The following is a 21,872-nucleotide window of genomic DNA, read 5'->3' on the forward strand; positions in this document are numbered from 1 at the left end:
TAAGTATGTATATCTGTGCACTCAAGTTTGTTCCTTTACGCCATCAACTTCTTTCAACTGTGAGATTTTGAATTTAAAAGAAATTCAAAACAAGTTTAATAACACCGTAACAAGTTTTAATAACACTGTATTTTCTTCCACGTTCGTAGCCGTTTAAACTATTACTAGCATTTTTTAAAACCTTCATTACGAAGAAGCTGCTACCTTAGAATTCGTTCGTACATTAACAAAAACCTATCTTCAGCAAGTCAGATTCATATTAAACACAGATCTCACCCACAATGATGTATTATAAATAGTCAACCAAAACAGACATACTTCTCATGGCACCTCCCCTGCCCTACCTAAGAATCATAACTATTTTCTTAATAAAGAAATATGGCATTTGGTATCTGACAGAAAAAACTGTTTACCAGTGAAGTCAGTCTTTTTTGCAATCGGTAATCAATGCAGAAACTGAAGTTTATATGAAAGAAGAGATACAGAAGGACAGGAATATTGGAGTTTAACAAACAGATCAGGCCTTTATTACCAGCAAGCTCCATTATGGATTTGTGAGCTTTGTAAGCCAAGCTCCCCCAAGTGTAATTAAATTTTTATTTATAATGTGTTTGTGACTGTTAACTTCGTGTTGCCTCTGCTTGTTCCCCCCCCAAACCCAATGTGAAATAGTATTCCACATTTACTGCTGCAGAGAGCGGTGCTTTATTCAGCTGCTGAATTCATCTCTAGCCTTATAAGAGATGAGAAGTACAAATAAACATATTGTGTATTATTTATACACAAACACCCATGTCTTTAAGCATAGATATATACATATACACTCCTGCACGCAGATGCTCTAAGCCAAAACTGAGGACAAAAGAAGTACATGTCAGTTAAAATTGAACACATGTGAGCAAGCATCACTTTTTTCTACCAAGAGCACTATTTATCACATATTTATATCGTGGAGAGACAGGAAAGCTTCAGTAAGACAGGGCGATGCAGCACTGCAGAGTACATTTTATGCTGCAAGCCATGTCTGAGATTAGTGTAAACGTACCAGGAAAAGGTTCTAAACTCCAACAAAGCTGGCATCTACGCTTTATTTTTTTTGTTCAATTATGAAGAGGACTTCACGAAAAAGCCCTCTGACTCCAAGAATATATTTTTTATTTTTTGTAGTATTAACTTTATTCCCTCTTTCATTCAGGTATTACCCTCTGGTACCAATACTTATAAAAAAAAAAAAAAAGCTTAATATAAGTAACCACAGGAGGATCTCTTCTCCCCTTGAAAAACTGCAAATAAAGATGTCAGCTATTGAGTATATTTGTGGCGTCTCCAGCAGCTGCTGTTAAATACCAGCTGGTCTAGCTGATTAAAATTACCTCCGAGTTGGTATTATAAAGATGCCTGGGCAGCGTTGCTGTATTAATGGATTATTGAGTGAGCGATGAAAACCTTGGCCAGCTGATGCGTTTTATTACAGATAGGCTTTATGATGTGTAATCACTGTAATTTTTATAACTAGAGGAAACAGGAAAAAAAGAAGAACCTTCTTTCCCCCCTTACTCATACTGAAATCAGTTAAACCAGGTCTTTTTTTTTGGTTTTGGTTTTTTTTTTTTCCTAGTCGGTTACTTAGGAGTTAGCTAAACAATTTGTTTTAATAGTTTCTGCATATGTAATACTTTATCCGCACACGAATGAGAAAATCTATGTTTAAGTATACACTGTATTTACCTATTTTACATATGTTTAGGTTTACACATTGAGTATTTATTTCACCCTTTGACTACCACATGACCGCTGCAACTGCCCATGTAAGATAAACCCTTGTGCATTATTTAATGACTGAACTAGACTGCAAACACACCTTTTATTCTCCAGGTTCAGCAATTCAAGCAGTGAGGTCTTACGTCTGCGCTCTCCATCTCCTCTCCCACATTCTCCTCCCCTTCCTGCCCCAAACCTTCACACACTACGTCCTTTAACAGTCTCTCAATCTTTTTTCCCCCTTACTAACCACATATTTACAATCTTGCCCTGTTTTCTGACGGTACGTTGGTTTGCTCCCAAGCTTACTGTAGTAATTATGAAAATCATGTAACTATTACCAGTTTTTGAGATTTAAGAAAAAATAAATGACTGGGCACTTGAAAGATTCAGATATATCGGTGAAACAATTTATTACAGATGACTTCTCTTGTGAGGTGCTTCAGCAGCCAAGCCAAAGTTACCTCTGCCCGAATGCCATCTACTGAAAGCATCTGAAGAAAAAACACTGCAATTTTTTCAGGAATGACCACACACCAAAATCCAAATAATGGTATCTGAGATTTTTCAGTGGAATAGGAACTGCTGAAATGTGAAAACAAAATAAAATTAAAAAAAAGGTCTTTATCAGTAAGCTTAACTTTAACCTCTGAAATCTCTCTTAACGAAGCATAGCATTGCTCTTTTTCCAGACTAGATAATTAATATTAACTCCTCCACAAAGTTTAGGAAATAATTCTCTATAACGTTCAAAAACTGAAAGAAGTTACAGAATTTTATAGGACCCTATGAAATATGGCTGGGTATTATTCCAGCCCATAAAGTATAGAGTTGAATTTTTGTGAGATGCTATTACATCATATACATTCACCTGCAACCTCTACGGACAGTTTTTTACACAGCTTGGTGGAGTTTATGTGAAGTACTACAGACAGATCATTTAAACCATTTGTTAGAAGAAAAAGCTGCTCTAAGACCGGCATTTAATAGATCAAAAGATAATTTAGATCAAAGATGCATCAAAAAATAGATCAAAGATAATTTAATCAACAAGGTTGTTAAATGCAAGGATTTTACAATGGGCAATTTTTTTTTATTTAAAGACAAGTCTCAGAAATAAGTTTTGGTCCATCCAAGAACAGAGTCTCCTAGGCACTCTCTTCCTTTCTTCACATGAGGAGACCCTAAGCTGTCTTATGCTACAAACGTATTTCCAAATCCAACAGCTGATAATCTGAATATGTGATCTATATCTCTGACCAATCGCCTGGCTGTTCTGAAACACGTCAGCACCGCCACGACTAGCTGTTGAAATGACGCTAGCTGTGTGCAAAAGGTAGGAGGAACGTGTGCTTCACCAGGCAGGCATGCTGTGGATAAACAAGGGCCTTTCCCGTCTTCCTAAATGCACCATTTTCTTTCTGCAGAACATTTGAGCCGGGGTAAGGGAGACGGGCAAAGCTATTAGGGAAGGACATGTCAGGAGGGACACGTAAGGTGAAACGACACCACGCGGTGAAGCCGCACAGCTCCCTGCAGTAGGCAAGACATACTTGTGCTGGTCCGAAATAAGCTTATGGCCGTGCCAAGGGCAGGGGCCGGAGCCGCCGTCGGGTGCTGAGAGGAGCCCCACCCTCCGGCACCTGCTATGCTCCATTTCACGGCTGGGGCCTACCTGGGCCCTGCACTCAAAAACCTCCTTTCAGAGGGAGGTGCGTTTTTACTTTTGTTCCAATAAAAAATAAAATTAATAAAATAAAATATTGGTGGGCTTGGTTGACAAAACCCCCCAGAGTTCCTATTTTCTCAAGCCAGGTGACTTTTATCCCTATGTCTGGAGTCAACCAAGGGACCCCATTTTTGCAGCCAGGAGAGAAAAACAATCTGTTTTTTCCTGCCTGCGACAAAGGCTCTCGGCCCCAGATACCTTCTGGTTTGTTCCTACAGTGCGTGGCAAACGCTATTTTAAAAATACCGTGCGTTTCGCATCAGTTCCCGACCCGGCCGCCGCCGGCCCTGCCCTTTGGGTGGGTTTCCCCCGTGGCGCGGGCCCGGCCGCCGCCGGCGTTTCCTTGGAAACCGTTGCCACGCCCCGGGGCGGGGCCGCGCGGGGGGCGGGGCGAGCCCGTCCCCGCCTCCGGTTTCAGGCGGCGGCTGCAGAGACTTGGGACCGCGGGTTCAAATCCCGCCAACGGCCGAGCAACAGGAGACCCGTCTGGACTCTCCGGCAGCCAATTTTCATGCGTTTACTGAATTACCATCTTGAGCGACCCTCATAAGAAAAAGCAGTAAACCCATCCTGAAGGTTCTGCACCTACTTCTACACTGAGGCACATTTAACATACAGCGCAGAAGGGCATCTCTCTTGGATCCAGCTACGGATGGGCCAAGCAGCGGTGAAGAATAAACAGTGCTACAGTCGGCAAACATCTTATTGAAGATGAAGACTTAGTTATAGTTGAGATATAGTGCAATCATGAAATACTTCAAGTTTCCCCCAGAAGGACTACTTGAAGTAAGATTTAAATCAATGCCACCCGTGGGGATTTGCACAAAGATAGCCAACTGGAAGCACTGAGGAAGTAAATTATTTCATACGAGAAGGAAAAATTAAAGGAAGGCAATTCTCTAAATGCTAGAATTATTACAATATGCTAAACAAATATCTTTGCATTTGTAGTACATACGTATACATGGATATGCTCTGAATTAATGGTCAATTTAACATGCATGCTAAATTTTACGCAAAACAAGATTCTTAATTCACTTGGGTTAATAAACATAAAATTCTGATAATTACAGATACAATAATGTCATATGAGCACTTTAAACATATGCTGTGGGAATTAAATCCTGGCTATTCCTGCCCACTGAGGACCAGTTTTTAATCTTCGATGCATGATATGTAGTAATGGATTTTATGAGTTGACTTTTTTAAATTTGATGATCAGGTTAATGAAATTTATAATGATATTTTTCACACCAAGTTCAAAATAGTAGTTAACTCCTTGGCAGAGGAATTCAGATTGGACATGTAATGGATGTACCAGCAACTGCTGGTGTGAAAGGATTAATCATCATTTTAGACTTTTATTAAATTAGATAAAATGGGATAGGCATGAATCAGAATATATAACAATTAATCACTGGACTTTATTGAGTCTTTTAAAAATCTTATTTGCTCCTGAGTTGATAACTAATCTAGGCCATTCTGTACCAGATTGACAAACTCTCCAGATAATGACTCTGACTAGAACATTAATAATATCATCATTTAAGAACAAAGTATTTATTCTCCAGGTGAAGATTTTTTTTTAACATTTGAAGATGCTAAAGGAAATACCCCCATCTTAGTCACCCCAAAACCTTGTAATTCAGCTCATTCTTTGCTATTGAAATCTTTTGCTTTTATATATTTGCTCGTGTTTTGAAATTTATGTAATGGATACACAAGTGTGACCAAAGTTTTTGGTATATCCAACTAGCATTTAATGTAAATTGTTACAGCTATACACACTGGAATTGCTAGAAAATAAAAATTACTAAACTTTTGAAGTTTATTTATTGATCACTGAAAACCACCCCAGTTAAATTACCATAAACCTCAACATCACAACAACTACTAATCCAGCTAATAGGAATTAAGGGAGATGGAAGATACATAATAAGCATCTGGGGGATATGGAATTTATCCCATGAGTGTAGTAAAGAGCTCATAATTTAAGAGTGCCAAAACCCAAGTGCATCATGAAGGTCTTTCCTCACAAGTGACATTAATTGCATATCCCACAGATGCTTATTACATATTCTATTTATACCTCCAAGAAGAAAAATATTCGTTTAAAGTTTAAAGGTTTAGTACTGCTTAAACACAATGCAACACATCTGTCTCATGAAGTCACAGGGAATATCAAAGGCTGCAGCACAGAGTCATAATGTAAGAAATAGTTTAGGCAGAGGATAAATCAGGGGATGCGTTTTGGTGGGAGAGTCCCAGAGCTCAGATGTACAGTAAAGCAGGATATATAACTAAGTATTTTGGTTGGATACGGGATTACACCGTTAAAAAGGTTTTTCTGATTACAGTTATTGAAATAAGAAAAGGAGAAATAAATCTATTTCAATTCTTTTAAACAATTTTTCAATACATGTAACATGTCAAACTAGTAATACTAATATATGAATTGCTAGGGTCAAAGATGCCATTATCTTTTCTACTGTTCAATAGAATATACTGTTCAGACAAATACGAATGTGTCATCACTAACACTTAGAGATATTAAGCACACTGGCATGTTGCAAACTTTCTGTGGGAATTACTTCTTTTCTTCTATTGCCTGATATCTCTTTTGTGATTTCTATCATAGGTAAGTAAGACAACGGGAGAATTCTTTGCTTCAAGATGTCCCATATACCTCTAGTTAACTGTATGTGCATTATTAAAAAAAACCCAACACCTGATAGCGCTGATTTTGCATGTCATTCCCACGTGTACTTGTTAGGAGACATGGAATAAACCACAAGGCCCAAGCTTAAACTCCAACAGCTCACGCAACATTTATTGATGTAAATTGTAAACAACTAAGGACTATGTTTAGGTGTTGTCTGGAATTTTGATTTAAGCACTGTAACGATATCTAATAGCATACAACATATTACACAGCTATTCTGCTGCTACATTGCACACACGAGTATGTGTACAGATTTATCCAAAGTATCAAAAGATTTTTCACAAACTTCACCTCTGCTAATAAAAAATTGGTAGCATTATCGGTAGGAGTAATAGCAATCAGAAGTAGGAGGGATTTAATTAGATTATATTTTACTAACTTAAAGGACAGAAAATACACAATCTCTTTTGTCTCTCCCCTTTCTCAATACTAAGAGCAAAATAAAATATATTGCTCATGTGGCATTCAAAGATCACTGGACACTTCTTCAGACTTCGAGGACAAAAAAATTTACATAAAGCTAATCAGAGAAAGCGTGCTAACGTGGTCTTAATTTCAAATAAGGTGATGAGAAGTAAGGAAAAGCAGATTAATAAAAATTATGCATGCCAATGTAAAGGCCTATGAAAGCAGGTGCTCTCTCATGCACTTTCCAAGCTGTTATACTGGGTGATGCCACTTCGCTTCTTTGAAATTTGGGAGAAGTTATTGTCCTGTTGTCAATACATTCAATACTCAATAACAAGGTCTAGTTGCATCCACTGCCTTCTTTCCTTATAAACAGTGCTATCTGAAAATTCAAGGAAGTCATTGACAGCAGTCGATACCAAGCTGCAAATGGTATGTTAAGAGTGTTTTCAGAGCAAGAAAATAGAAGAGCAGCACCCTTGGCTTTCTGTAAAGGGTGACTCATTCATTGATATCAAAACATGTATTTGAAACCAGCTCCTACTCTTGTCTGCTTTTGCTCTTTTTCCCTAAGCAATTCTATTTTGCAGTGTTGTGCAGATTTTCTCTTCTTGCCAAAATGTGTGAGGCCTTCATGCTAAGTTTTATAACTTAAACCTTCAGGGCCTTGTGCTATCACATTCAGTACGAGGGGTGATGAAATATTCTCATTATTTTTACAGTATTAGTTTGTAAAATGATTCTGTTTTTAAAAATGTTTCTCAAACATCATTTCTCATTCTCTACCTAGACGAAAATATTGTGAATTCATACAATATACAGAAGTTACACAAAATTGTGCAACCTAATTAACGGCACTACTTCTTGAGCAACCTATTCCTGTGACCTGTGTTAATGGCTTTTATTCTTTGGATATGGCTGGCTTGCTTTAATATTTCATAGGATACCTTTAAAAATTCTTGCTCAAAAACACATCAGAACCAGAAAAGATACTCAAGGCATGCACCTATTTGGAACAAGATTTTTTTTTTATTGCTGAAGCTTCTACGACTCTAGCAAGATGTTGGAAAGAGGTTCACAAGGTCATGAAGAGCTACTATCCAGCTCACCCATTTTAAAAGTTAGGACAGTCAGTTGTATTATTTTCGGAGCAGGACCTTTTCCTCTTGCACGCACTTCCAATGCTGCCATGTATTTATCAAATTCAAGAACTCCCAATCAAACAACTGTCAGAGAAGACTCAGAACATATAATCTGAATTACACAGGTTGTCTGCAGAATTCCCCACCTTCCCCCTCTACCTCCAAACCCCTCATCTCAGGCTGCAACGTTTAGTTAGACTGAAGAGGGAGAGAGCACTGTCTACAGGGGTAGAAATGGCTATCCAAGAACTATGCTTGGTATCTGCAGTGGAAACAAGCGGCGGACTGACTTGACTATCTGGTGAACTATTACTTTTGTAGGGAGAAAAAGCAAAAAGGAAGCATTCTTGCCAATGCTGACACTATACTGCCTTTCATTTTCCAGATTAACTGCATTCCACCGGGCAACCAGACGCCTCTAGAGAAAATGCAGACTGGCTATATTCCTACAGAATTACTATTTCACTAATTTTCAACAACATTTTCATTAGGGATGAATTGTGGTTTCAGGATGTAATTTGTTGCTAAAACTAAGAACTCAGATGAAAATGACCCTGAAGAGCTAGATGATTAACATGACCTCTTAGGCCGAGGGAGACTCAGACTGAAGACTGTGCTATCCCTGAAGCTGACGCCCCACCCCTTAAGGCAGTTCACTAACTATTGTTTTTTTCTCGAATGCAATTCCTCTCCCCGTCCTCTCCCCACATTCTTCTCCCTGTCCATGAAAATCCAAACTGGCCTAGTTTGTTCTGATGTGGAATAACAGCAAAATATTAAAAACTTTTGAGTTTTTAATGAAATCTAACTCCTGTGCTTCTAACAGGCCTACACTGTGCATTAAAGTATTTCATGCTCATTCGTTTAAAGATTTAAAACAAAATTCTCTCATCTGCACTACCCGCTTGATCCCAGTTTTGTTTAAACATGACAGTTTAACTTTAAATTTTACAATTTAGTCACTGAATTGTGTTTACTATCTCTTGCCATTGCTCTTGTGGAGGCTCCTCTTTGTATTCCAACAGAGGCTTCTCTTTGGGTGGCTCTTTATCTGCATTGGGATGATGCAAAAGAACCAAAAGATTCTCAGGGCAACCTTATACCTGTACAAGTCTTCAGACTGTCTTTGGGTATTGGCTTTTATCTTAAGGACTCATGACAGGATGATCTTCCACTGCTGGATCGTGCACATGGTTCTCTTCATTAGTTTATTATCATCTCTAAAGGTATGGCTTTGCAGCAAAATAAAGGGCGTGCTAGTAACATGTTTGCATGCCCATACTAACTGAATTCAGACAGACCAGGTAAGAATAAACAGTGAGGATGAAGCACTGGTTAACCAAAACATGAATTATCCACATATGGGATATGCTTTGGTTGCTAGCAAGTGCTTAAGTCCAAAGTGCTGTATTTTGCCTACTAACATCATGTTAACACGGGCATGTTAGCACAGTTTCATTTTTTAGGCATATGCTGAGATAATTGCCTTCTGCAACAGTTACTTGACCTACCTATTGCCTTTTCTGTAGCAATTTGCAACACGAGTTTTCGACTAAATTCTATGTTGTTGAAAGAAACAAAATGATGCACTAAATTAAACAGTACTGGTTAACCTGACCAGTTGATGCGACTTAAGTATTAAGAAAGCAAAGGAGAAGTAAATACTTGATAAACGCTACCTTAAATTCCTTACTAGAGTAGGACTTCTCCATTCATTGTTCAACTTTTATAGTCAATAGCTATTGACTCAAAAGTAAAAGAAAAAAAAAAAAGACAAAGACTGCCTTTCAAACACCTGTATATATTCCTACTAAATCCACCACAGGTTTCAGAAGATATTTATTCTATTCAAATTCACTGGTCTCTAAGCCTACTTATGTTTAATGCCACCAGATGTTTGGTTTTTTTTAAGGGTATGTGACAAAAGTCAAAATGGAAGCTTTCTTGCTTGTTTCTTTCCCAGGTAAAGATAATTCCCTGTACTTCATATGGGAATCACATCACCTGCATCAAGGAGCAACATAATGACAAATCTGCATTCCATCCTCACAGCCATCCAGTACGACTCATTATCATTGCAGCACATAATTATGCGGCAGGAGAGTAAAACTCAGATGAACACTTTTGACACCTCAACCAATATATAGAGTGGGCTTTTACATTATGTATATGTTAAAATCTTCAGTCTAAGGTAAGACTAAAATACTATTTGTGACAGACGGGAAAAAGGATAAAATTGAAAGTTCATCATACTATAAATTCCAACCTAATATACAACAAGAAGTGGCACAAAATGAAATATACATTTTTTCAGTCAATGAAACAGAAAGCTTTTTGGAGAAACTTAACAATGAGCAAAAGATATCTATCATTTAAGAACACGAAAGGGTGAGTAGTCTCACTTCAAAACAGAAGAAAAGCAGCTTCTAGAGTTAAGCAGGATTTGCTTGCTGCCTGAAAATAAGATACCTACCCTGATGCTTCGAGATTTGTCCATATTTATTTGCACAGAGCAAATCCTTTGAGTTAGTAAAGCATCACAATACAACTGGTATGTCAACAGCAGGTGAGGCAATCCCTCTCTCCATCAAAATACATTGTACCTTTCTAAATTAGCTTCAGATGTGTTTTCTTCTGTCATCTAACTTTGAACTTACAGGTTTCTTCTTCCAATACTTTTTTTCCAGTATGTGAGATAGAATTCATAGGAAAGTCCTCAGATGTCTGAGCCAGCCACCAAAAGCTTTATCTAAAAATCCAGCACTGTATCTCTTCTCAATTTGTGGGACCAACAGTGGATGGTAACCTTTCTTAGAAAGGCCTGTTCCTCTGTCATTAAATCCTTAACAAGCCCTCTACTGACAGACAAGCAAGGATTCATATTCCATTAAAATCTGCTTTAGATGTAATGCTTTGTTTAAGTCAATCAGAAAATAATTACTGGAAATCAACAGCAGTTGACTAAATTCAGGATTAATTTGGTCCTGGTCATTCAAATGAGAATTATTACTTTGTTCAGAAATACTTTGTATTTGCTTATTCTTAACCATTGCTAGATACTCACTTATTTTAACAGCAAGGCCAGATTTGGTGGTTCCCCTAACTACATGCACAATAGCTCAAAGTTGCTTTCATTGTAATTGCTGTCCAATTAATTGATGACACTGGATTAAAAACTACAGAGGAACTGTAATTGGTTTAGGCCATGTCATATATTATCTCTCTCATTTTTTTGGTGAAGTGTGAGAATCCAAAATAAACGCAGCCATCCTGGATGATCTGTAAAGTTCTTAGCAAGGCTGATCTTTGATCTACTTTTTCTGGAGATCATGAAGATTTCTTATTCTGATGACTAGTGGGATATTTTTTCTAGATACAATTAATATGATTTACATTCCTTTACTGCACAGGTAAAATCCTTTAAATTCTCCCTCAAGAGACTAATATGGTTACAGAAAAGAATACTGCATGGTACCATAATGGCATGGGAGAGAAACTAAAACAGGTGGATGCCCCACAGCAGTGCTCATAGCAAAGCAACTAAGAATAGTAATAGTGGAGCAGCACATCTGCTGTTGACTTTGCTGTAACATAACCTTTCTAATGCTATCTTCAAATCTACACTCGTGCCTAGTAACCCTGTAACTTTGTTTGCATCCTTCTCTTCATTTTTTTTTTTCCTTTGCTTCATGAGATAGGCTTCTTCCTGAAGTATAATTGTGGTATCAGCCTAAAGGGCTGAAACTGCATCTCGAACTGCAGTAGGCAGTATGTCTACCTGATTGATCATCATAAAGCAGAGTGGCAGCGGGAGGCAAAGTCATCGGCACTGAATGTTCTAAGAAGGCCTTTTTTTGTACTGAGATTAAGCCATCATGAAATATTTACACTCACTTCCACATGCACTTTATTGTCTGTTGGATATGTGCTTAGAAAGAGTTTGCTTAACCAATATAATACTGCCATCAGTGTTATGATGCAGAAGCTAGTGAGTTTATGCCAACAGTTGATTTTTGTTCTTAAATAAAGCTTTTTACACTTATGCCTTGTCATTATCTTTGGGTGCATTATTTCTATACAACCATATCATATATATTTACATGATCTGGCTGTCCTTCTTGTATGCGGTTCTATAAGAATTTCATTTGATGCAATGTAATTCACTTTGAAACCCTCAGTACATAAAATAAAGCAGTAATAAAGATATTATGTGGGACTTTCACAATTGATTAATCTTTTCAATGAAATGTAAAAGTCCTCTACTACAAATTACTATGTATGGAGGAAAGTGTCCTAAAATACTGATATATGAAGACTTGCCTCCAACCTTGTCCTTTCTCAAGCTGAGAGCACAACCTGCTTCATTTGCCACTGCAAACGCAGGCCACTGCAGAATGGTTTTGCAATAATTATTTTGTACTTTAACATGAATTAGATGTAGGGGTCAAAGAAATTAACACTAGAAAACCATTTAATCTAGGACATTAATCATTGTTAACTCATCTAATTTTACAATTAAACTGAATATTCAATCTGTCAACCCTTCAGAGCATCCAATCTTTTTGTTCAATCTTAGCATTTTTTTGTTTTTATTTAGAAAAAGCTTATTATCAGGAAGCATGTCACTGAACTGTTAATGTAATCAATTCCATTTTATTTTCAAACCATTCTTGTGCTTTATTTTACAAAGTACAAAATTAGATATGATTAGATAATTATTATACTTTGGTTAGACTGTATGCAATACGCGGTGCTACCGGGAACGTGAAACAACGTTATCCTGCAAAATGTTATCTTAGGTTCTAAAAACAAGCTAGAGACACAGCAAATAAAGAAGACTGAAGAATGATAAGGCACAAAGCCTTTATCTCTGTATTGCTGGTTCCATTTTGGCTGATATTAATAGCAGTTGAATAATTATCAGAGGGACGGATACACAGAGGCTGACTGCAAGTGAATGAATCTGCTGTCTCACAAAATTTCCAGCTACAGAAATTTCCGTGCTAAGGCTGTTACTGTATATGACACCAACTTGATGACCAAAGCACAGACATATGGCATAGCCAGGACCCTAGTGTACCTTGCTATACCTAATGGGGTTCTCTTGATCAGCAATGAAATGAGATAGCCAGGTAATGTAAAGTCTGTTCACTGACGCCCTGCAGAAGATAAAGAAATCCACTCCCTTGAGCTAAAACTTCACAAAACGTAAACTACCCAAAGAAAAGTTCTCTTCCAAACTGGCAGCACCTCGCAGCGTGCAGCCTGGCACACCAGGCTGAGGCTAATGACACCGTGTTTGCAGAGGGACTAACTGATGAAGATTTTTCACGTTGATGCGATAAACACTATAATAAGTATGCATTTCCACAAAACCAGCATACAACCTTTGCACTACTGGAGCAACCCATACTGAGTCGTACCGCACAAACTGAAATGTCTATTAAAGTTGGTCCTGTAAGCAGGTAAGCGTAATTTCAACACGCAGGTAACCACATTTTATTTTAAAGGACAGTTTCTGAACATGGAAATGTGCAACAGACTAGGGTACCTGACCACCCAGCAAAACAAGTCTCCCTGGTGTTTGAAAAATAAAAGGACTATTTGTTAACATCAAAGGTTGAAATCAACTGTATGAAAATACAAAGAGTAAGTAAGAATTGTTTCTACCTTGCCCCAGAAGATGATAGAAGGATGCAAAGTATAAAATACTGTATTTTTAAATAAGTAAACTTGTTCAGGCTAGGGGAGACTGCCACTAAATACAAGCCTTTTGCGTTGATGCTTTTCACCAGGAATGCCATCATATCTTTTGAGGGAAGTTCCCAGTCTCCCTTCTATCATTTGTATATTTTTTTGAGTGGTATCAAGGCTGACAGATGAATATTTATTTTTGGCAAATCCAACAAACTTCAGCAAAACAATAAACTTCAACAAAAAGCTCACATGAATTCTGCACTTGGGTTAGGTTTAGCAATTATTAATAACCTATTAAGTTTAAGAAATGCTGTTTCTAGTTCAAGAAACATTAAATACAGGAAAAGATCCAGCATCTGAGACTGTCAGCTGGCTCACTACTAGAAATTACTATTCTGAACTGTTCAGACATCATTAAAGGTGAGAATAATACAACACAGTCATGTTCCTTTCCCTTTCTTTTTCTTCTGTCCTCTATGTTAAATCAGAAGGATATGACCTCACAGGCAACCTACTTTCCTCTTCTGCCAATGCAGACTCATTCTCTGTGATACTACCCATTTCTGAGAGCTTTTCAAAGCCTGTCTTTAAAATATTCTGATAGTTTTTCCTTTGTTAATTTTGATATATTATTTTACAGTCTAACAGCTCCCTGTTAGTAAGGTTTTCCTGATAGTCAGCCTGAAGCTTTCTCTCATAATTCATTCCCTTAACTGTAAATTTCTTTATTCAGATTCAGTTCTATTTATGCCACGCCAGACTGCACCGTTCTTCTGTTATTATGATGTTATGTTTTGAGCTAAAGTCTAAGTTTTTTCTTTCAATTATTTCTCTTACTGAAAGGCAAAATCTTATACTGAATACCTACAGTACAAATTATTTTTGCCCCAAAATATCTGTTTGCAAATTTCTGAGGTTTATCTTATTTTATTTTCTGTATGTTTTCATAAGCCTTCATAAAAAAGAAACATTGTCTTCTCTTTTTCCTTGATATTTATACTGCCTACTTATTTATTACCACCCCTGAAGTTTATTAGGGTTGCTTGCTTTCTCTTCCAGACTACTGAAGATATTAAGAAAATACATAACTCTACACTGTGCAAAAAATACACTAATAGGGCAGTCTGTCCTCTTCATACTTTTAATGAAGCCTTGAGTTTACTTGGCTTATTCTTTCTCTTCCTGTAACCCATTCCTATCAAAACTATTTAAATAACTTTTGTAGTTTTACACATATCTTCCTAATATATGTTATCTGTAAGACTGGGACTACTACTTAGTCTTAGTTCAACTCTTCTCTTGAGGGTATACTATATCGCAGCATTTTTCCATTTAACTGTAACATCAAATTAGACTTTAATGTTAAGTATTGCAGTTATAGCCTGACATTTACACAGTCACCTTTTCCCTCCCTTTCTACATTTTCTATTGAGTTGTTAAATGTAATTCACAATTACATTTGGAAATTCACACCTTTAAATGAAACCTTTTTTTTTTTCATTTAAGGCAAAGCCAACCTTATTTTAAATCATTGCAAAAAAAAATAAAATCAAAAGTGTCATTTTTCTGTCACTGCAACTGCACATATGGCTTGCCAACTCTTTAAGGAATGATCAAAATGAATGAAATGTCTAGAATTCCAGACGATGAAGGCAAAGTTCTTCCTCAAAACCGCAGTCAATTCACAGTTACTTATGGTTCATCCAAGTTGCACGCTCGGTATTATCCCAGATTGACTATAGCAGCCGTTACTGGTTTGGACGCAATGCTGTATGAACACGTGGACAAGGCCACATCCAAAGTCACACCTGGCCCCACAAGGCCCCCTGGAATGGGGCACACAATACACAACCACCTGGATCTGAGCCAGCTTAATGGAAAAAGGACTACCTGGGCTGACTCCGCACGCAGACACTTTATTATCTCCATGCCTTAACTTCTAACATACCCCACCACACCTGTATTACCAGTATCCAAAACCCCATTATTGCAATAGGGGAAAGTTCACTGATACTGAACTGGTGATAAAATTCAGTAAATAAACCATTCAATGCTAATAATTTTCCCCTTTCCCCCTTGTTTGTGTCCTATTATCCCATTTCTTCTTATAGAAAAAACGCAGATAGAGTATGTACTCAATTCAGTATGTACTTCTTCACTGCACTGGGACTCTTCGTCAAGTTCTCCAATATGTAGCTGAACAGACTTTATCTGCACTAGGAATGTCATTGTCACAAATACAACAGGGGGGTGTCCTTTACTGTAGTGCTGCCAACTGAATAAGTTCTAAGAGATTAAGAAGCACTTCCTTTTAGCCCCATTCCTCTAATGCTAAATTTAAGGAAATAAACGTTGTAATATAATGAAATAAAACCAGAAGGAATTCAATTAAATAATACTTTGCAAACACTTACAGTCCATAAATCTGCGGAGCAATTTCCAGTCGGTTCAGATGCATATACAGCTCAATATCGTGTTTCTTCAGCAGATGATCCTGAATTTGGTTTACCTTTGCTACAATAGCAATAGATGGGCCTAAGTCCTGTGGCCTTGCAAATGGCATAGGTGTAATCATCACATCTTTCTCCTGCAGACATAGAAAACAGGGGGGAGAAAAAGAACATCCCATGAAGCCTTATTGTCTAAAGGGATTGCCTACAAGAGATTTGTTTTGTTGTAGTCACTGGCTTCCAAATAAACATTAAAAATATTAATAACTCATTTCTTTTCCAGCAATAGAAGAATCTCAATTATCCACTTCTGTGGAAGGTATTGCGGGATTCCCCTTCCCAGGTGTGCCAAGGCTCATCTCCTTGTTCTGCACGTGAATTCTTATGTGCGTGCTTTACTTTTCATTCTCTGACAGTGTTGACAGCTTTATTTTAGCTTTAATACCATCAGTCTGAGTCAGTACAGAGCAAAGCAGATGAATGGTAACTTATTAGAGAATATATGCCCTCAGAGGACAATAAAATGCATACCAAATAGGTAATAACTTATCAAACAATCCTTTCTAAACAGGCTTCCCTTCCTCAGAAAATCGGGTGTCTGGACCTCAAAATCTACACAACTTTGATGAAGCATCAGAAAACTTTTAAAACAAAAAAGAAATAGAACAGTGAGATGAACCTGCTGGCTAGAAGGTAGCTGGTTGGACCTAAAGGTTGTGCAAACTATGTCATGATCTAGAACTTGAAACACACCAAGTGAAAACAGAGGAAGGAAACTACTGGAGCATTAGCATCCTTGAACCTGATACTGCTTTAAATTGGTTCTTCTTGTAAAAGAGTGAAGTATTATTGAAAAAGAGACAGAATGCTAGAAAGAAATGTAGCAAGTAATGAACCCCACTGAATAGGAAACATGTAAAATGGAGGATGAGAAATAAAAAACAAGTCAAACCTATCAAGAGAAAGCTTGGTGAAAGGGAAACGGAGAATTAAGCTGTCAGGATCTATGTTAAAGATATAAAAAAGGGAAAACTGGAACAGTAAGAAGAGAAGATTTTGGAATGATTTTGTTGCAATCTGTCATCATGGCTCTCTGACCTGAAAGCTTCACTTTAAAAAATAGTTATTGTTTTTCTATCCTTTTGCTCAGCATATTGATAGAGAAGCATTATCAAGGTTAACGGCTAATACTTTCGGAAGACTTCACTACAGCTTAAACTGTTAAAAGACAAATTCACTTCGTTCAGTGTAGTGAAAAACACATTGTTTTTAATATTCAGTAACGAAGAAAGGAGAACTGAAGTTCTTCACAGTTGCAAGTACGTTTGGAAAGGATATTTATCCTGCCTCCTTTTTTCATTATTCTATTAACTTCTTTATTACCAAATTGGGCAGTCTTCTTTTTACCCTGAATTTTGTTTCTCCATTGTATGACTATGTTCTATCATTGTTTCAGACCCAATTCATTATTTACTTGGTCGGTCACATGTTAGAATACCGAAAAAGGGTATCTATTACCTTCCAATCTATATAGAAAAACACTCTTCCAGTACGATATGATAACATTACCTTAACACTAAATGCCAGTCCATAGTAATTTTTTGAATAAACATAGCAATTTATCTTTGAAGCTAATCATAGAATCATAGAATCTTCATGGTTGGAAAGGACCTTTGAGATCATCGAGTCCAACCATACACACACAAAAAAACCCCAAACCCCTACAATTTCTGCCACTAGAGCATGCCCTGAAGTGCCACATCTAGACGTTTCTTAAACACCTCTAGGGACGGTGACTCAACCACCTCCCTGGGCAGGCTGTTCCAGTGCCTGACCACTCTTCCAGTAAAGTAATTCTTCCTAATATCTAATCTAAACCTCCCCTGCCACAACTTCAGACCATTTCCTCTGCTCCTGTCATTACTCACCTGGGAGGAGAGGCCAACACCCACCTCTCTCCAACCTCCTTTCAGGTAGTTGTAGAGGGCAATGAGGTCTCCCCTCAGCCTCCTCTTCTCCAAGCTAAACATGCCCAGCTCCCTCAGCCTCTCCTCATATGACCTGTATGTATTCATATACGGTGCACATTCCACCAGTTGGCATGCATCTGAGGTATGAACTTTATTCTGGTTTATTCAAGTTGAGTTTGACTTCAGCTTGACTACTGCATGCACTCATAAATTGGATGACTCAAAAGATCTGTATTTTTAAGTTTTTCTCGATTATAGGCATAGATTCTTGTATAGAAATCTCCACCTTAGCATGTTTATACTTAGTTGAACTTGTAATATGAGAAGACTAGCTAGTTACCCAGATCAGCCTTTACATCATTAGTTGTCTGTGGGTTTAAAGCCATCTTTACAAAATTAGAAGACAGACTCTTAAGCACTGTCTCAAGTGTCAAAAGATTTCAAACATCAAAAGTAATGCAAGCTTCTTCTTAGAGAGGAGTGCCAAAACTGGAATTATTTGTCACCTGCAGCGTTTGTGCACTTTGGCGTAATGCAGCACTGACACATTGCTGACTTTCAGACTGACTGTCAACATGGCTAAGTGCATCAAATAATACGTGCTGGCCTGCCATTTTTAAAAGCATGAGATAAATAAATGGTATCCATCAAAATGGAGCTCCTCATCATCTCAGAAATTAACCCCATTAACAGAAATCTTCAAAGCATTACAGAATGTGTGGGGACAGCAGCTGCAATCAATAACCAATGCCTTGACTGTCCATGCCTCCTGATTTGGTGTACTCCACTAAAAAGCTCAGTGGATGACTGGAGTGTGTATGATATGTCTGTTGTCTCCTCTCAAGCAATTTGGTTGAGAAAATGACAATACATTTAGTCAGCTGAAATTCCTCCAAAAAAATCACATCAGCTGGTGTGAAAGAAACAGCCCAAACAGAAAGATGCTCAAATAAACTAATACAACCAAGCTGCCAAAATTTTTAACTTGAAATGACTCACAGTGCCTGTGCCTAAAGCACAGAAGCCAAGTGGACAACATGATAATGTGCCCCTGCCCATATTCACTATATACTAAGGTGCCACATGAGACAAACCACCCTTTTTCCTTTTGTGAGCTTCTTTGAAAACATTTGAGTGCATGGGTTTAGTCATCTACTGCTAAAATGAAATAGAAATGATCAATCTCAAAGGGATGCGGTTCACAACAAAAAGAGGGACGGCTCGGAGATGTGCTATACCGCTTTCAGGAGAGCATCAGGTTCACCCCTAAGAACAGTTTAAATATGGGTATCAGTGAAATGCAGATGAAAAATTCCGATCAAGTATTAGGAACAGAGTCACCAAATCCTGCCACAAAACATTACCTACCACAACACGCACTGGAATGGCTGGCAGTTGATACTAGTACAATTTATATATTCATGCACTTAGGAAACAAATGCTACAGCAGTAAAGAGAGGCTAGGACATAGTACAAGTATAAACCGCGGACAGATTTCTCTCATTAACCACTAGGGAACGGAGTAGCTGGAGAAGCTCCTCTAATGGCAATTGGGAGTAATGGAACCAACTGTTAGAGGCTGTAAAATGTAACATGTCTCTCAGAGCACATGCTTTCATTGCTTCCTTTGTGAAGATTCAGACTTTATTATGTTGCCAACCCTCAAAGTCATGATTGTAAAAGGCATACGTACAAGAAAGGATTATTAAAGATTATACATGTTTGCAAAGAACAAGAACAAACAACTAGATATTAATCCATGCGCTTTGCATTGTTAATTTTTTATGCCACGAAAGGACTGGAAAGGGCAATGTAAACTTTCACCTTCTGCTCAAACACTGTCAAACTGTAAGCAGACCTAGTTATTTCCCAGAATAAAATTCAACCTCAGACTTCATCACCTCCGTCACAGAAAATGGAACAAATACATTTGAATACTGAATTCTGAAAAGCTACACTCAGAGAAACATGTCTCACAGCTTTGTTGTTGGAATAAAAGTGACTATGTAATAAGTTCATAAAATTTGTATCTCATATACTTTATCCTTAGTTACTGAGAATTACGTAAAAACCCAAATCCAAATAGTAATTTATAACTGTACATAGCTTAGGCCAAGACACCAATGCTCCATGTCGAATAAAATATACACACAGATACATTTAAACATTTAAAGAAAATAGAAGCTTTTATGTGAGTCTTGGGTGAACACCTTCTTCTTCAACAGACAGATAAAACCTCCTCTCAAACTAGTACTCCCTAATTACAGTTTGCAAACATAGGTTTTGGTGCACACATGTGGATATCCAAACCCAACCAAATTCTTATTAATTTTTTGTTAACTCTAGATACTCACCCCATGGTCTATGTGAAAAATGATGAAGTGACTCGAGATGGAACTAAGTTTGGAGGACAACTCCGTTAGGATATAATACACTGAAAGTCTTGGTGACATCTGTAATATGGCTATGTTTTGCTAGAGCCTTCTACATACACACCATCACATAAATCATTTTTCATAATGAAAAAAAAAAAACAGAATGTAAACACAGAAAGAGACAGGAAAAAAGTACTCAAAGGAAATCTTGAGCAATTGATTGAGGCAAAATGGACAGAAGGAATTGTCCCTCATGCCATGCATGAAAAATGCTTACAGGCAAGGCCTAGACCGTCTCTAGATGGTCCCTGCAAAGAAGCATTCTATAGAACTGAACTCAGAACACAGAAAAAACTTTTCCATGAAAGAAGCAACACACTAAATAAAGTGGCATCTCTATGGCTACACAGGAGATCTGATGGCACAGACATTCTCTCAGTTTGAATACCCTGAGGTCAAGAAGGGAAGAAGGGAAGGAAATGTAATGATGAAGTCAGAGAAAGATGCACCCTGACCTGTGACAGACAGGCTATGATCAAAGTTTTGCTTTCACAGCAAATTGTTTATATTGTAAACAGTTTAATACAATTCAAGTCTCCATACGTTAAACATTGCCTATATGCATTTAACATGACATTTGCACAGGTTTGGGGCACAGATATTGTCTATGACAGGCCTTTATTGAATGCTACACGCCAACATCACTCATACACAGGAGAATCTGTGTTTGCACAACATTTTAGAGCAATATTTACCTTCTGACTGTCATGTTCAAAAGTTGAAAACCAATGTTCTGCAGTTTTCATAAGACGTGTGAACATTGCACTGAAGGGGAAAAACCCAGAAATTTGACGTTAAATAATGTATTACAAATAAGAACAAATTAAATGTAAAGGAAGTTGTTAAAACTTACTAGGCATCATGTTCCAGATATTCAGGATTCAAAAGAACTTTCATTTCCTCGCTGAAAAAGGCAACAGTGAACAATCCAAATGTGAATGTTTATTTTTGGTCAGCGTTCTGCATATACTATTATGTATTTATAAGCCAACTTTCATATAAAGTGCAAATGAGAAAACTAGCCTTTTTAATTAAAAAGATCAACTCCATTGAACAAATGAAGTCTTTCCTTTTTATAAAGATCAAAAACAAATTAGCTGCCTTGTCTGCACTACAATGAAGTAACCATCTAATTATTCCAAATAACAAATTACTGAATGTCACAATGTATTATTTGAATATGCTTGATCTAGAATAATTGATTGCTGCACAATCTATCACTGTTTGTCCCAAACAAAAAAAATATGGTTACTGGTCAAATATGCAGTATCAAAACATTAATTTAATTTGTTTTAATAGCCTGTATTTTTATTGTACTTTAACAGCAATTAATCAGTGACAGCACCTCTTTTCCATCTACTTTGCTGCTTAGCTCTACTTTTTCAGTCAGGATGGAACAGAATGCTGTGCATAACACATGGTTATTTTAAGTTACTTAGCATTGAAGAGCATCTTCTAGGTAATTTCAGGATATTTAAGGACAGACATTGAATAAAAACACACACTTGTAAATAATCTCCATCCTTATGCTTAACTGCCTTTGGACAATCACGTTAAG

At 37.4% G+C, this 21,872-nt stretch overlaps 1 protein-coding gene across 5 annotated transcripts in view; it reads right to left on the bottom strand.

Annotated features, from left to right (window-relative positions):
• Window positions 1-21,872, bottom strand: part of TBC1D5 (TBC1 domain family member 5) — a 321,123-nt gene that overhangs the window by 109,846 nt on the left and 189,405 nt on the right. For all 5 annotated transcript variants that reach the window (XM_063325152.1, XM_063325151.1, XM_063325150.1 and 2 more), the window contains 3 exons: window positions 21,168-21,218; window positions 21,010-21,079; window positions 15,874-16,046 (listed from right to left, as the gene is read on the bottom strand). In XM_063325152.1, coding sequence (XP_063181222.1) covers window positions 15,874-16,046; window positions 21,010-21,079; window positions 21,168-21,218 — 294 coding nt within the window. The remainder of the gene's footprint in view (window positions 1-15,873; window positions 16,047-21,009; window positions 21,080-21,167; window positions 21,219-21,872) is intronic.

This window comes from Chroicocephalus ridibundus, chromosome 2, assembly GCF_963924245.1.
Source record: "Chroicocephalus ridibundus chromosome 2, bChrRid1.1, whole genome shotgun sequence".
NCBI lineage: Eukaryota > Metazoa > Chordata > Aves > Charadriiformes > Laridae > Chroicocephalus > Chroicocephalus ridibundus.